Raw genomic sequence first — 15,513 nt, forward strand, 5'->3', positions numbered from 1 at the left:
TTCAAAGATAGGTGATGCACAAGCACTGTATGTAACCCAGATTTGCTGAATGCGACACATGGGGAGGACACATCATGAAACTTATATTGTGGATAATTGCACAATCACGCATATCTAACTGCATGCAAATCAAAGACAGACATTGCATAACATAACATATTTTCAAGAGGGTAACATCTATGAGAGCCTATACAACCAGCTTACCCAAAGACAAGAAAGACCTCTGTACATATACAGTCGACAATTGAATTCATTCAGTAAGTGATGATCGAGAGTGCAGAATAACACAAAAGTAGGAGTAAATTACGACGCAGGCCAAAGACGTGCTCCTTCTTGTCACCTAATCTTCTTGAAAGAACTTTTCAGCTCATGCCACAGGCAAAATAAGGAATCATACGCATCATCGTCAAAATCAGTTTCCTTTGTCTTCGAAATAGATAGAATTGATTTCAGCCAGTCCTCATGCAAAGTTGAGAAATTCTCCCTCTGCTCACTTGACTTGAAGCTTTCCCCCACAATTTCTTTCATGACTTGTCCAGCATTTGAGGCTGCTTGAATCACTGAGTTTGGAATTCCAGCCATCGCTGCTATCTGCATTCCATAACTCTGCGGGCATGCTCCAGAGGCTAGTCGATACAGAAAAATCAGCTTTTGGTCAACTTCTGATGATGTGTTAGAAGCCTGATCAAAACAGCATGCCATATGTTGCAGTTTTACGCGAGGATGGGCTGCAAACTCCTTCGTCAGAGGGTGATAATGCGTAGCAAACAACAACCGGCAGTTGACTGACTCAACAAGATGACGAAACACCTAGACAAAATATTGATGAGCGCACAAAAAATGCAAGCAATTCAGTATGTATGATCTGACAATTTGGCAATAAGGTGATTAATGATTGTCCAAGATGACATCAACATGAACATAAAAATATTAAACATAGCATAAATGTTTAACCAATTAGAAGAAAGGCATCTCACAGCATAAGCTATAGCATATCCATCGAAAGTACTAGTCCCTCGACCCAATTCGTCAAGAATAACGACTGAATTCTGAGTAGCATTTTGCAAAACTGATGCTGTCTCTGTGCACTCAATTAGGAATGTACCTACAGAGAGAAGTTTTATCTCTACATTAGTCGGAAGAAGCTTCTTTACCATCATTTGAATGCTATGTTTCTTGCACAGAAGTACAGAACTATATCAGAAGAATCCAGTTAAACCAAATAAATATCACTATCAAATAGTATTACTCAAATTCTCAAAGCAACCTGGAATACATCTGAATTCTAGAGATATAATCATGAATCATCAAGCCACTTTCTATGAATACTTTATCAGAGTGATACAAAATCACATACTAAAATTTCAAGCATACATTAAATAAATCAACTTCAGATTATAATCAGGATCATGTGATTAATTCAGGCAAGTGCTACAGACAAATCAATCCAACATCACAGGCAGAACACTAGCTGTCTTACAATTGCTAGAATAACCTATTCTCTTCCACCAATGTACATTGTTTGTATTCATAATCCTCAGACTCATGCTGTTACAACTATCATACTCCCTCCGTCCCACAAGAGTGTGCATCACTTTTGGTGGCACGGATTTTAATAAAATGTTACGTGAGTGTATTGGGAGTTGAAAAAGTGATTCACTTTATTATAAAATAAAAGTAAGAAATAAGGAGTTAGTGATGGGGTAGTGTCCAAAAATGCAAATGCACTCTTGTGGGACGTCCCAAAATAGAAATAATGGCACACTCTTATGGGACGGAGGGAGTATAATATTACTACCATCACAAGTTTTGGTTTTCTAACTTTTTCATCCAAGACGTACACTACTATCATCACAATTTTTAGCTTTCTGGCTTCTTCATCCATGAAAAGGTACACTACTTAACGGAAAAACTTACTCTCGCCAGTCATGATTCGATCTGTTGCACCAAGCCGAGTAAATATGATGTCTACAACTGATAGAGTGCATGTTTCACAAGGCACATAACAACCTAGCTGTGGAACAGAAATTCTTGTTATTAAGCAATTAAATTATAAAACCGAGATGAAACTGCATGCTCCCAACCAGTTCCTGACTATCAAAACAAACCTGCGCCAGAACAACAGCCAGACAAGTTGCACGCAAGAGTGTTGACTTCCCACCCATATTTGGCCCGGTCAATAACAATGTCCCTGGAGTACAACTACTACCATTTTCTCCGAGAAGAATATCATTGGGCACAGGTGGCCCCCCATTCTCACCAAGGGCATAAGGATGCCATAGCCCTTTCATATGAAGTATGGGGCTTCGTGTCTCCATGAAAGAGTTAGCAATGTTGGAGTGAGGCAAAACTTTAGGTCGGCACATCGCTCCACAAGAGGAAATCGCAGACATAGCAAAGGATCTTAATACATCAATGCAGTTTATGGCATGTATCATTTGAGACCACCGAGCCGCCTTCTCGACAAATAACTCGATTAAAATAGTTAATGTTTCAGCCTCCGAGTCTGTCACGTTATGATCCTGTCATAAAAAAAGAGGACATTGTGCCCAATATGGAGATCATATTATTTTCCAGAAGACATACTGTAAGGGATCATAGCAGCAAGTAATTAAAATCGTGAGAGAGCAAGCAAGAGAGAGGGAGAGTGACTAGCATTATGAATGAAATTATATGCATTGCATACAAGTCCATAAGGTTCAGCATCTATCAAAGGCCAATGCAAGGCAAAACAGTCTGCAACAACTTGGTAGTATCTGGTAATAGATCAGTACGAAAGTAAATAATGGAGAAAGAAAAAAAAGTAATAGACTCCAACAATTCCTTATTACTGATTCCAACATTGTTCCAAGACCCAGCGCAACAATATAAAGATTATCATTCAGTCTAAAAGCAGGAAAACTAAATGATAGGGATATTTAGAAATATTGCAGATGATGGCGCTGGGAGAGTAAAAACAAAAGAGGGATATTTAGACATGATCAAGAAAACAATGAGAACAGAGAGCATTACAAGAACACAAGAAAAATTCCCAGAGAATAGCATATTTTTTGGCAACCAGCATCTCCTGAGGCATTCATTGAGATCTATTGCATGTTTATGATGTTTTGGAAACATTCTAAATCATTTCATTTCCAGTTTTTCGTGCTTATAATTATGTTTGAGAATTAGATCAAGAATTAATTTCATTTACTAAATCTTTTCCAAGTCATAAGCATCAGAATACATAAAAAATACAGAGTTTGTGTAAGAATCTAAGTATAAAGTATAGTGAAAAGCACCAAACCAGAATCATATATTTCAAATGCACAACTATGTCAAGAAATCAATAAAACATACCTGGTAATTAGGGAACTCGCTATCTATTGCTGCTTCAAATTGAGAAAGGTATTCATCAAGCCCCTTGTTGCCACTTAGCACAGGAACAGGTACAACTTTTGATAATGAAGCAGTCATGACTTCATCCTTTTGCAAAAGCATTAGCATTTCTATTCCGATTCGCAGTCCTCGTACAAGAGATCCAAAAGCTTTTAGCTGTGGAAGCACAGGTTCATCTTTGATTATTTCAAGGGATGATGTGTCAAATCTAAGTTCTGAAAATTTCATTTAATAAGATATAAACTATGATATATAAAGCTGGACATGCTAAAGTTGAAATTGAAGGACACACTGGGTAGCAATGCAAAATACTTAAAGATAGTTGCAAAAGGAAGTGCACTTTGTATGCAATTCTATGTAGTATACTTGACGTAATGTAGGTATTAAACTCCAAACATTTTCTGTGATTTTTTAAGCATTATCAGGTATACACTCTCCAGTTCAAGATTTTGGAGAACAAAACAAAAATTATGAATCACGATTACCTCAATAATACTGTCAGAAGCTGAAGTTTGACCCAGAACCAAACGTGCTAAACAAAAAGTGAGGGCTATGATTGTGATGGTAACTCTCAGAGCTTCCAGAAACGAATAATTAAAATAACCCCATGCTGTCCAGCATGAAGCCATCTAAACCCATTTCAATTAGTGAAACCCATCATCATATTCAATTACTCCATCCATCAATATTCAATAGAAATAAAAATATTAAAGCCAATCTGGGGAATAGGCAATGGTCTCCATTAAGAAAATACAGAGGTTAAGAACCTAAGGAACTTCCTCAGGTCAATTTTTTAAGGACGAGATACAGAAAGAAAGACTTCGAAAAGAGAAGACAACATAACAGTTTCCCTTGCTTTATCTAAACTAGGCGGAGTTATAGACCAAAAGAAAAAAGCAATCAGTTTCAGGAAAAAATTCTTACTCGCTGTTTCAGTAACTTGCTGCCAAGTAAGGGCAATGAAAGCACAGAAGAAGATTGAAAGCTGGACTTTACGCGTCCAAGCAACCTTTCCACATCTGGAAGCTTGCGAAGCAATTGGGCAATGTGTGACACAACTTCTGAATTTGCCATCATGTTCTCAACCACATCAAGCCTTTTGTTTATTTTATCTACATCTTGAAGGGGATGACATATCCAGTTCTTTAAGAGCCGCTTCCCAGATGAAGTCATGCAATTATCAAGATACTTGTACAGAGTGCCTGCAGATATATTAATTCATTTCACATATGAGAGAGAGAGAGAGAAAGAGAGAGAGAGAGTCAGAGAGAGTCACTAGCCTGATTGGCTACCATCAGCATTATTATTAAAGATCTCCAAATTTACCAGAGTCTGACCATCCATTCTAAGGAAACCCTTATAAACTTCGTAAGAAAAAATATCTCCATTGCGGATGACATCATTTAACTGCACAAGTCACAAAGGAAAACTGTTAAATAAGCAGAAAAACATTAAATTCTAATCTTAGCAACAATTCAAACTAAAATACATCTCCTTACCATCAATCTTGATAGATGACTAATAAGCCCCCCTAGTGCACACAAAGGAAGATCACAGTGCACAACTCCATCGAGAACTCGGTTCCATGAATCAGAAGACCCAATGAAGTACTTATTCGCATCAATAATACTTCTAATTTCAAATGCATCACGAAAAGTGTCACTTGCATTCAATTGGAATGAATTTGATCCTGCAGATATTAGAGATTATCAAAATTTTCACTTGCTTGTTTGATACTTATATTTATTTTTATTGAAGTAGTGTCTGTAAAACTATATAGTTATCTGACAAACAACTTTGATAAGACTATCCACATAATGTTGACTGAGCATGTAAAGAATCTAAAACCCATAAGGTTAATATTTCACAAGGAAATAAAATCATGTGAATGAACAATTCAGAAAATAAACTTTTTCAAGTGGATTGATAAAAGAAAAATATTTCCCTATAGCTAAAGACAGAAAAAATATTATTTTATCTTTTTTAAAGATAAGATAGTATCAGAAAACAAAATAGACAAAACGTACCCAAATGTGCACAGAGAAAATGACGGTTTCTGCATGTGAGAGTTTATGCCAGGAAAATGGAATAAGCCAAACTAGGACTGGAGATAATTTCACATGAGACAAAGAAGTTGATGCACATCATAATGTGATAAAATGGTTTTCTTGACTATTACCTGTCAAATTTAACTTTTTGAGAGCTCTTTGAGCATCTTTAGACAGCCCTATATGGAGAATAAAGAGAAAATACATCAGCAAGAAAAAGCACATGAAAACAAAATTGCCTGTACATTAATTTGTACATAAAATACGTTTACCTTGTCCTTCAAAAATAATTTCCTTCGGAGACACCTAAGGTGAAATTCAAAGCAATATTAGATACATTATGATATAAAAAGTTTCATATTCACCAGTGTCTCATATAGAACTCTAAATAGAAGAGCATACCTGCATTAACAAAGCCCCCAATGCTGCATAAGAAGCATCATCCCTGACAGTACCAACCCAAAATTTCAATGCAGCACAATCAACGAATGCAAACCCAAAAAGAATGGAACCATCTTCCAGCATGCCGCCCTGGATGCAAACATAGGAGCAGCATAAGGGAGCAACAAATCTTAGTTTTACGCCTATAGGTGACAATAATATGTTACCAATAATGTCAGATTTTCATGAAGAAAGAAAAAATAGGAAATGCAAAATATCTAACCTCCTTTATAGCAAGAAGATGAACTGCATCAGGTCCAATATTGCCCTCAGTAGTAGTTGCAGGAGTTTGTACATGAACCAACTTTCTTCTAATGACCTGTAGAAACCACCTCTTATTAGTTTGCCTGAGGCATTTACCATAATGCAATGGAAATTTTCTGAAATATATGAGGAAAGAAAAAAGAAGAACCAAAAAGAGGAAGAGGAAGAAGAAGAGGGAGAGGGAGAGAGAGAGAAAGAGGGGGAAAACATTATCTATACAGAAAGCCTTAAGTATGTGCACCCACCTCTGGACATCCTAAGTTTTTTACCACCACCCTTCCAACCACACTACGTAATTTCACAGAAGTGTTCATATACAGCTATCATTTTAAATAGACCATGGTATCATCACTGCTGCATATCAAGTGTGTTCTTTTCACTTTTCAGATTAAAGTTGGAAAAGGTTGCACTTCTGACATTTTATAGCCAAAAGACTCAATAAACTTTCAGATGCTCCTATTTCTTCGTAGCAATGGAAATGTAGATATGTAAATTACTCATAGCTAAGCCAATTACAGCACGGTACCATCCTTAATCTCCAGCAAGTGGACAGAACAATGTACAAATCAAAAGATTGTGAGGTACTTACAGATGTAGAGCCCCTGGATTTCGCCTGCTCTGATGTCTCCAACTGTTCTATTCGACCAACCTTGTACCTTCCGAAAAGGATGCCACAGAAAAACAATGACATCGTATTAGTTGCCATAGTTAGGTCGCTACCTTCTTTTTCTTTTTCTTTTTTTAAAGTGAATCTTATCATATACTGGAAAATCAGTACAAATTATCTGATATCCTCAACTGACGGTGCTTTATGCCAAAAAATGAAATGTTTATTCAAATTACTTTTCACTAAAGGAGGAATTCCAGATGAATAAGGAGTAGACATATCAAAGCCAAGTTATCTTCACCAACTGAGAGATGACATATTTTTAGGAGGAACCAAACCAATCAGAGAATTATTCATACCCACGAGCTATCAACTTCTGAGCAGCATCGTCAATTCCACTCTCAGATACACCAACCTAGAGCAAGTAGCAATAATTTATGGAGACATCAGCTTCATGGATAAGAGAAATCTTAGATACCCAGCATGCTTACAGAAATATTCATAAAGGCATGTAAACATAAGATGATGACATTGAGCTCACCTGTCGACACTTCCCCACACCACTTTGTGTTATTTTCCAATCAAGTTCCTTATGACCAATTTCAGCATCTAGTTCATAAAGCTCATAGAACTTTCCCTGTACAGAGTGATGATACCACTGTTAAGGAATACTATAACTCATATATAAAGAGTGCCCAGAAAAAATATGAATATCTAGAATTTTGATAGTTTCAGAAAAATTATTGGAAAGGAAGTAACGTTATGGACAAAATAAAAGCAATTCCTTGATATACTTCCTATGAGGGCAATTTATTGGATACAAACATGTCCCTCCTATGATGACTAAATATTTCAAAATTTAACATTGTAGTTAGGGATTGTGATAGAAAGAACCCAACAGATATTCTCCTGCTAAGCCTCTTCTCCTCAGGCGCCTTAATATTAATGATGATGTGAGATTTCACTACTCATATATGCATTTTGTTTAATCCATAAGGTTACTCAACACATGGAGGGCTCTCAAGTATAAAAACAATCAAGATCACCATACAACAATTCACAGGCACAAAACAGATTAGCAATCACTTTCAAACTGAGCAAAGGAAAATGGACCGAATATGAAACTGACCACTTTAAAGAAGAGAATCACATCCATATACTGGCGTTTGACATCCCAATATTGCTTTTGAGATGCTGACATCTTTCCCAATGCCTCAGGAGGGATGTAAAGTGTCCTCTTATCATAAAGAGGATCCATTGGCTTTCTTCCATTGGCATCCTTGATTCGGGATTTATGTAACCATTCAAACTTGCTAACTGTATCACAGTCCTCATCATGAATTTTCTTTGAAACATCAGAAGCCTGCTCAAGTTTCATTCTTTTCCTATTATCTTGCAAAGAAAAATCAGCTTTCTCCTCAAGATTATAGATATCCTCTTGCACTCGCTTTAACCTAGGGACAAGTGGTCTCATGCCTGGTGTCTCTGGGCCAAGAACGTCATCCTCCAAAGTTTTTAGAAACAAAGAACCTTTGCCCCCTTCAGGACACACTGTTCTGCTGGAACTTAACACATGCTGGTCACTGGGTTGCTTGGAGACCAAATATCCATTGCCTAAATCCTCTGATGCATCAAACCTAAGGGGAAGAGACCGAATAGTAAAATTTTCATCCCCATCACACCTGCATGTTGCACCAAACAATTAAAATATCATACTTGAACATGAGCATGCCAAAACATGCTTCACTCTAATGCCTCTGAAAATCATGTTTCATCAGAAGTATAAATGAATTACAAAATTAAAAAAGAAACTAGATAACTACTAATACACATTCCACTTTCACAAAGATATGCACCAGTGTACGTACAATTGTACATTACTAAAATAATTTGCAAAGTCACAATGTTGCCTTTAGAACTCACTAGCAGAGGAGATTTCTCAGCACCCAGATATACAAATACACAAGTTTTAGGAGTACCAAAGTCCTCTTGCCTTCACACCCCTGACCAAACCAGTATTCCAACATTTTGTAGGCACTTCTGCAATTTCCTAAACACTATCTACCACAAAAACGATATAGCAAAGGAAAACTAAAAAATAAAAATTATTAAAAAAACAGTGAACTGAACTCGGTAATTGTTTGATCAACCTTCCCCATAACACATATAGTGACATTTATGGGGGAATACGTCTAGTCCTTTTTCATCACCCGCAACTGTTAGCATGATATCACAAAGCAATTGATGATAAATGTCTAATCATGATACCAAACTTCATTTTGTTACGTGCCTCAAGCCAACACAAATCAATGTCACAATTCTACTACAAGTCTACAGGCACATGCAGTTTAAAAATGCGAGGAAAAAAAACAGCACTAAAGAATTGTGACATTGATACTAAAAACAGAGAATCAACATAAATCATAACACAAATGCCAAACATTTCTGTGAAGCATCTAGTTCTCGACACACAAAAAACAAAGACAAACTTTGGGCGGCCGTACCTGGTGTTAGATGAAGAGTTTGTGGAATTGTCAACTTTTGCGAACTTGTGCTTAATGCTGGAGAAGAGAGAAGGCCGGCTGTCCGAAAATATCCGACGGGGCACCTTCTCGGGTGGAGTGTCGGTTCCTCTGATTTCTCCGTCGGCAACGGTGGGTTTGCCTCCGGCGGAGGCCTCTGGTTTCTTGAGGAAGGAGAGTATGGATTTCTGCCGCTGCATTTTGGATTTCCGGTGGCGAGGGCTTACTAGTTGGGAGGTCAGAAACTGGCGCCAAAATACAATCCCCAAATGGCAGTGTAGCGATGCCAAATCATATTTATATAGATGCGCGTGCTGCTGTGCTCGTCAAGTATAAAATGCCGCGTAAATTTTGATCGACTTATTTATTTATAGGTCTAAGCTTTTTTTTTTTTTTTTTTTTACTCGGGGGAGTTTGGGAGGGGCCGGTCACTGTTTACATACAGGAAGTCGCACCATTTGGTATCCCTTGAGGACTTTATAGGTCTAACCCAAAAATTAATTACTTCCTCCGTCCCATCGAAAGTGTGTGTACTCCTTTTTGGGCTGTTTCATCGAAAGTGGTGCATTTCCTTTTTTGGTAATAATTTTACACTACAAACAATATGATCACACACACATTTACACACCTTTACACTACAATCTTATTCTCCTTAAATCTTGTGTCCAAAAGAGATGCACCACTTTGACCGGGACGAATGGAGTATTTGAATGTTTGATCATTAGTTTAGTAAGTTTCGTGCAATTGGATGATACTATTATGAGTTTTATAATTGAATGCTAGTTTAAGTATTATCTAATAAATTCTCTTTAATTAGTAAGGTTATATGTTATTGAAATTTCAATTGATGAGATGTTTTATATATATATATATATATATATATATATATATAGGGGAGAGTTCAATTGAGACCACTCCCTTATATAGAGAATGAAGACCAAATCTGGTTCCTTGATCTAACTTAATCTAATGGTGGTAATTTAATTGATTAAATTTATTAATTTTCATTTATTTTATAATCAAAAGGTTAAACATGTCATTTTCTATTTAACCCTAATCTCACTCACTCTCTCTCATTCACGCTCTCTCTATCTCTCTCTCTCAATCACTCTCCCCCCTCCCCCGCCGCCTCCCCAATCCCCTGCTGCTCCGCCGCCTCCCCATCTCTCCTACTGCTCCGCCGCCTCCCTCCCCGCCACCTTCCCAATCGCCTCCATCTCTCCTGCTGTTGCTCCGCCGCCTTCCTCCCCGCCACCTTCCCAATATATAACATCTCTCCTGCTGCTGCTCCGCCGCCTCCCCAATCGCCTCCATCTCTCCTCATGTTGCTCCGCCGCCTCCCCAATCGTCGTGGGCGCCTCCTCCTCTGCTCCGCTAGTTCATGCACTCATCTGTACTTCGATCGGCGGCAGCAACGACCGCAAATCCGCCCAGCTGCCGCCTCCCTTTTTCAGATTTTACATCGCCGTCGCCGCCCTTGCTCCTCCGGTGAGGACGCCGCCTATCGCCCTTGTTCATCGATTTTTTCCATGTGTTCATCGATATTTTTGTACTGTGTTCGTAGAAAAATATAACGAACATTATAATGTTCATTGTCATGTTTGTAGTGTGTTCGTAGTGTGTTTGTAGAAAAAAAAATGTTCATCGATTTTTTTGTACTGTGTTCGTTGAAAAATAAATGAACATGACAATGTTCGTAGAAAAACAAATGAACATACTAATGTTCATCAATATGTTCATAGGAAAACAAATGAACATAGTAATGTTCACCTATTATGTTCATTGACGAATCAGGTCCCAGAATTGGAAGAGAGTAATTTTCGGGATTTGTTCAACCAGATGCCATAATTCGTGGATTTGAGTGGACGTTTTTGCCCTTGGATTAAATAAATGTAATTAATCATTATTTAATTACATGAAAAATCAAATCAGGAAATAATCTGGATCATTGATTGGATTGAGATGAATGGCCTTGATTTGGTCTTCATTCTCATATAAGAAATGGTCTCAATTGAATGCGACCCTATATATATATATATATATTCTATAATACGATTAGGCCTTAGCCTACGTGGCATGCTTCAAATCCCAACTTTTCAATCCCTTAGCCTACGTGGATCTAACACAAAATTCGGCTCTCTCAATCACTCCCAATTCACCCAGCCGCATTTTCTGCCCTCAGTCACGGTAATACTTCCCGCTCTTGTATTCCTAATCCCGCTCCGTGATTTTTGTTTCGGATGGTAGAGATTTAGACTGTGCAGATAAGTTAATTGAGAGAGATTCAGTGTTTCTGCTTCATCCTTACCAATCTATTCCCCTAAAAATTCTCTCAATCTCACAGACGTTTCACTACAATCAAGTCAGGAAACCACTCTAAAACATGGTTTGAAAGGTTTATTTTTTTACTACAATCAAGTCAGATACAAGCTTAATTTGAGAGAAATTTTCGTCGTCGTCGTCGTTGCCGTGTCAAAGCTATCCATCAAATTAAAGTAACTGTTCTTCTCTCTATTGTGTTTTTATTTTCCTTTTATTTAAAGATCTATGATATGGTATTGCTCACCAATTTTTTGATAAATGCCTAAGAATATAAGTAGGATTTTATATTGAATTCTCAGTCACACACAAGGAGCTTGACTTCTCTCATTTGCTGGTACTACTTTCTCACTAATGGTATTTTGTTTGAAGAATGTTGGCATCTGCTATCAAGCGTGTTGTGATTGTTGCATGGAAGCAATATGATTTATCAACTCTGATGAGGGGTGAAATATGCAAGGTCCTAAGATCAGGACACGTGGCTTTGCTTGGAATACCAAAGATGAGCAGCAGGGAGCAAAGAAGCTGTGAGAAATAGGCAGAGGGAAAGTCCAGAGCAGAGCTAACCAGAGCAAAGTTGCCAGAGCAGAGCTTCCAGAGCATAGCTGCCAGAGCCAGAGCTAACCAGAGCAGAGGGCCAGAGCCAAGTTGCCAGAGCAGAGATGCCAGAGCAGAGTTGCCAGAGCAGAGCTTCCAGAGCCAGAGCTAACTAGAGCAGAGCTTCCAGAGCAGAGGGCCAGAGCAAAGCTGCCAGAGCTAAGTCATTAAAGTCAGAGCCAGAGCCAAGTCGCCAGATCCAGAGTCAGAGCTAAGTCATTAGAGTCAGAGCCAGAGCCAAATCGCCAAATCCAGAGTCAGAGCTAAGCTATTGGAGCCAGAGCGCAGAGCCACATGCCAGAGACAATTTGCCAGAAGGCGGAGCTACTTAGCAGAGCGGAGCCAAAGAGTAGAAGTCTGCCCCAAGGAAGGAAATCCAGAGCGGGATGATGAGGATAGAATCCAGCTCTGTAATTGGGGGACAACGACCTGACAAGTTATAATCTAATAATAGCCTTAATTAGTTTAATGGCGAGCACGCGGAATAGATGACCAGACGAATTTACTACTTTACCCCGACTGTAATGCCTATAAATACCTACGATGATGAATTAAAGCACACGCTCTCTCTTTTACTGCTTTAAGAACTCTTCTATTTCCTTTCTCTCTAGAGTTTGAACTAATAAAATTACATATATAAATAAAATATCTAAATTATTAGAGTTATGGCTTTGCTTGGAATACCAAAGATGAGCAGCAGGGAGCAAAGAAGCTGTGAGAAATAGGCAGAGGGAAAGTCCAGAGCAGAGCTAACCAGAGCAAAGTTGCCAGAGCAGAGCTTCCAGAGCATAGCTGCCAGAGCCAGAGCTAACCAGAGCAGAGGGCCAGAGCCAAGTTGCCAGAGCAGAGATGCCAGAGCAGAGTTGCCAGAGCAGAGCTTCCAGAGCCAGAGCTAACTAGAGCAGAGCTTCCAGAGCAGAGGGCCAGAGCAAAGCTGCCAGAGCTAAGTCATTAAAGTCAGAGCCAGAGCCAAGTCGCCAGATCCAGAGTCAGAGCTAAGTCATTAGAGTCAGAGCCAGAGCCAAATCGCCAAATCCAGAGTCAGAGCTAAGCTATTGGAGCCAGAGCGCAGAGCCACATGCCAGAGACAATTTGCCAGAAGGCGGAGCTACTTAGCAGAGCAGAGCCAAAGAGTAGAAGTCTGCCCCAAGGAAGGAAATCCAGAGCGGGATGATGAGGATAGAATCCAGCTCTGTAATTGGGGGACAACGACCTGACAAGTTATAATCTAATAATAGCCTTAATTAGTTTAATGGCGAGCACGCGGAATAGATGACCAGACGAATTTACTACTTTACCCCGACTGTAATGCCTATAAATACCTACGATGATGAATTAAAGCACACGCTCTCTCTTTTACTGCTTTAAGAACTCTTCTATTTCCTTTCTCTCTAGAGTTTGAACTAATAAAATTACATATATAAATAAAATATCTAAATTATTAGAGTTATGTTTGTTAGATAGTTGACAATTGGAGTCATGGTTGAATATAATTTCATATTTGATGATGCTCTCTCAAACTCTAGATGAGATGATGCTCAAAACTCTAGACGAGATGATGCTCTTTCAAGTTTTAGACGAGATGATTCTCTTTCAAGTTTCAGACAAGAAGATGCTCAGAAGTTAGAGGTGATCTGTCAAGTTTGCGACGAGATGATGCCCACAACTTGGTTGGTCTTAAAACTCCAAATGATATGATGTTCGATAAATCAGTTATGGTCTTTTAAATATCATACGAGATTATTTTCATAATTAGTTATGCTTTTAGAAGTTCGGAATTATATGATACTCACAATTCAATTATGATTTTTCAAATTCCATATAAAATTATGGTCAAAAGGCAAAATAAAAAAAAATTTGAAAAAAATTAATAAATCTTGTAACAACAAATGCAACAAATCAATCCTCCATCATACGGTTCATACCTATGTCAAATTTATATGTATTTCTACTCTTTTTTTTTTTTCTTACGCGTCAACTTTTTATATAATTTCATATGAAAACTAATGGGTATTTTTATGATCTCAACAAAATTAATAATTTAATTGCTAAAAGTTGTTGAGATTAATATAATTTAAAATGTATTACTAATTTAATTTAATTTAATTAATTATATAAATAATTTACATAAAAAATTATTTTATATAATTATCATAAGAATAACATAAAATATATAAATTACAAGAAAATATGTACCCCTCGAATTTTGACGGGTAATACACTAGTATATATATATATATATATATATATATATATATAACAGTGGTTACGAATTTACGATTGACTGCTAATCATTATTAAATTCATCATTAAAAATAATCGACCAGAACAATTCTCAAATTATGATCGTTGAGATGTGTTCATAAAGAGTTAAATATGTTTGATTGTCTACCAAAACGTATTCAATCTTCTAAAAATAATTTAAAACAAAATAATAATAAAAAATCGTTGTATTCAAATAATTGACTGCTTTTTATTTTTAATTATATATTTAAATAATTGACTAATTTTTCGGATAGCTTGTGTGATGCACGTATACAATTATAAATTTTGAGTTTGTATCTTATGTTTGTGAATAAAAAACTACACAAATTTTATAAATCACCATAATCATACATTATTTAGTCAATAATGTGGTATAATAATGTGTTAAATGATTAGATTTCTTTATAAATATTGAGTGTGAATAGAATTTAAAATATAAAGGGTAATTTTAAAAAGTAAATAAATTCTAATTTTCATGGACAAACGAAAGTAATAATAAGATTCTAATTTTTATGATCGGATATAGTATATTATAAACTATATTCCTTAAAAAATATACATGTAACACTCATGATTGGATATGTACATTTTATCATGAAAGCTAAAAATATTATACTACACATATAAAGTTACTGCATTAACTTAGTAAGTAATTGCTCTATAAAAATAAACCCCACATAAAATTCAAAATCTAATACTACATTCAACCATCAAGATGATGCATTTGCCATAAATCTTGGCTGTTAAAAGGCTAAAATGATTCTTTGTAATACATCCAATGTTAAAATTAATGTGCTAAAAAAAATTGCTCCCTCTAAAATTCAATGCATCCACCATATATCTAAATGATCGAATGAATGAAAATAATTCTCGTTACCTTTTTATATTCTTATCTGAACCTATCGCCGCATAATATGCGTATATATATAAAATAAAAGTTACACTTATAGTAATGCAATTTTTCAATAAAGGAAAAGAAGGAATTGATAGCAGCATTCCAACTCTAGTTAATAATAGCATAAAAATGGTGAATGGAAGTTGCAATAATACGTGATGCCTGATGCATACTTAG

At 36.9% G+C, this 15,513-nt stretch overlaps 1 protein-coding gene across 1 annotated transcript; it reads right to left on the reverse strand.

Annotated features, from left to right (window-relative positions):
• Positions 1–119: 119 nt before the first annotated feature.
• On the reverse strand, positions 120–9,523 carry LOC130988307 (DNA mismatch repair protein MSH7). Its single transcript, XM_057912120.1, has 17 exons — positions 9,243–9,523; positions 7,868–8,420; positions 7,280–7,375; positions 7,098–7,153; positions 6,721–6,787; positions 6,091–6,186; positions 5,829–5,957; positions 5,699–5,732; positions 5,558–5,605; positions 4,878–5,068; positions 4,659–4,785; positions 4,303–4,580; positions 3,340–3,534; positions 2,109–2,522; positions 1,918–2,014; positions 978–1,105; positions 120–810 (listed from the first exon to the last, which is right to left on the reverse strand). Exons 1-17 carry the CDS (start codon positions 9,458–9,460, stop codon positions 337–339), a joined length of 3,201 nt encoding a protein of 1,066 aa, XP_057768103.1. The 5' UTR covers positions 9,461–9,523; the 3' UTR covers positions 120–336.
• Between the last annotated feature and the right edge of the window lie 5,990 nt (positions 9,524–15,513).

This window comes from Salvia miltiorrhiza, chromosome 6 (genome assembly GCF_028751815.1).
Source record: "Salvia miltiorrhiza cultivar Shanhuang (shh) chromosome 6, IMPLAD_Smil_shh, whole genome shotgun sequence".
Classification (NCBI taxonomy): Eukaryota; Viridiplantae; Streptophyta; class Magnoliopsida; order Lamiales; family Lamiaceae; genus Salvia; species Salvia miltiorrhiza.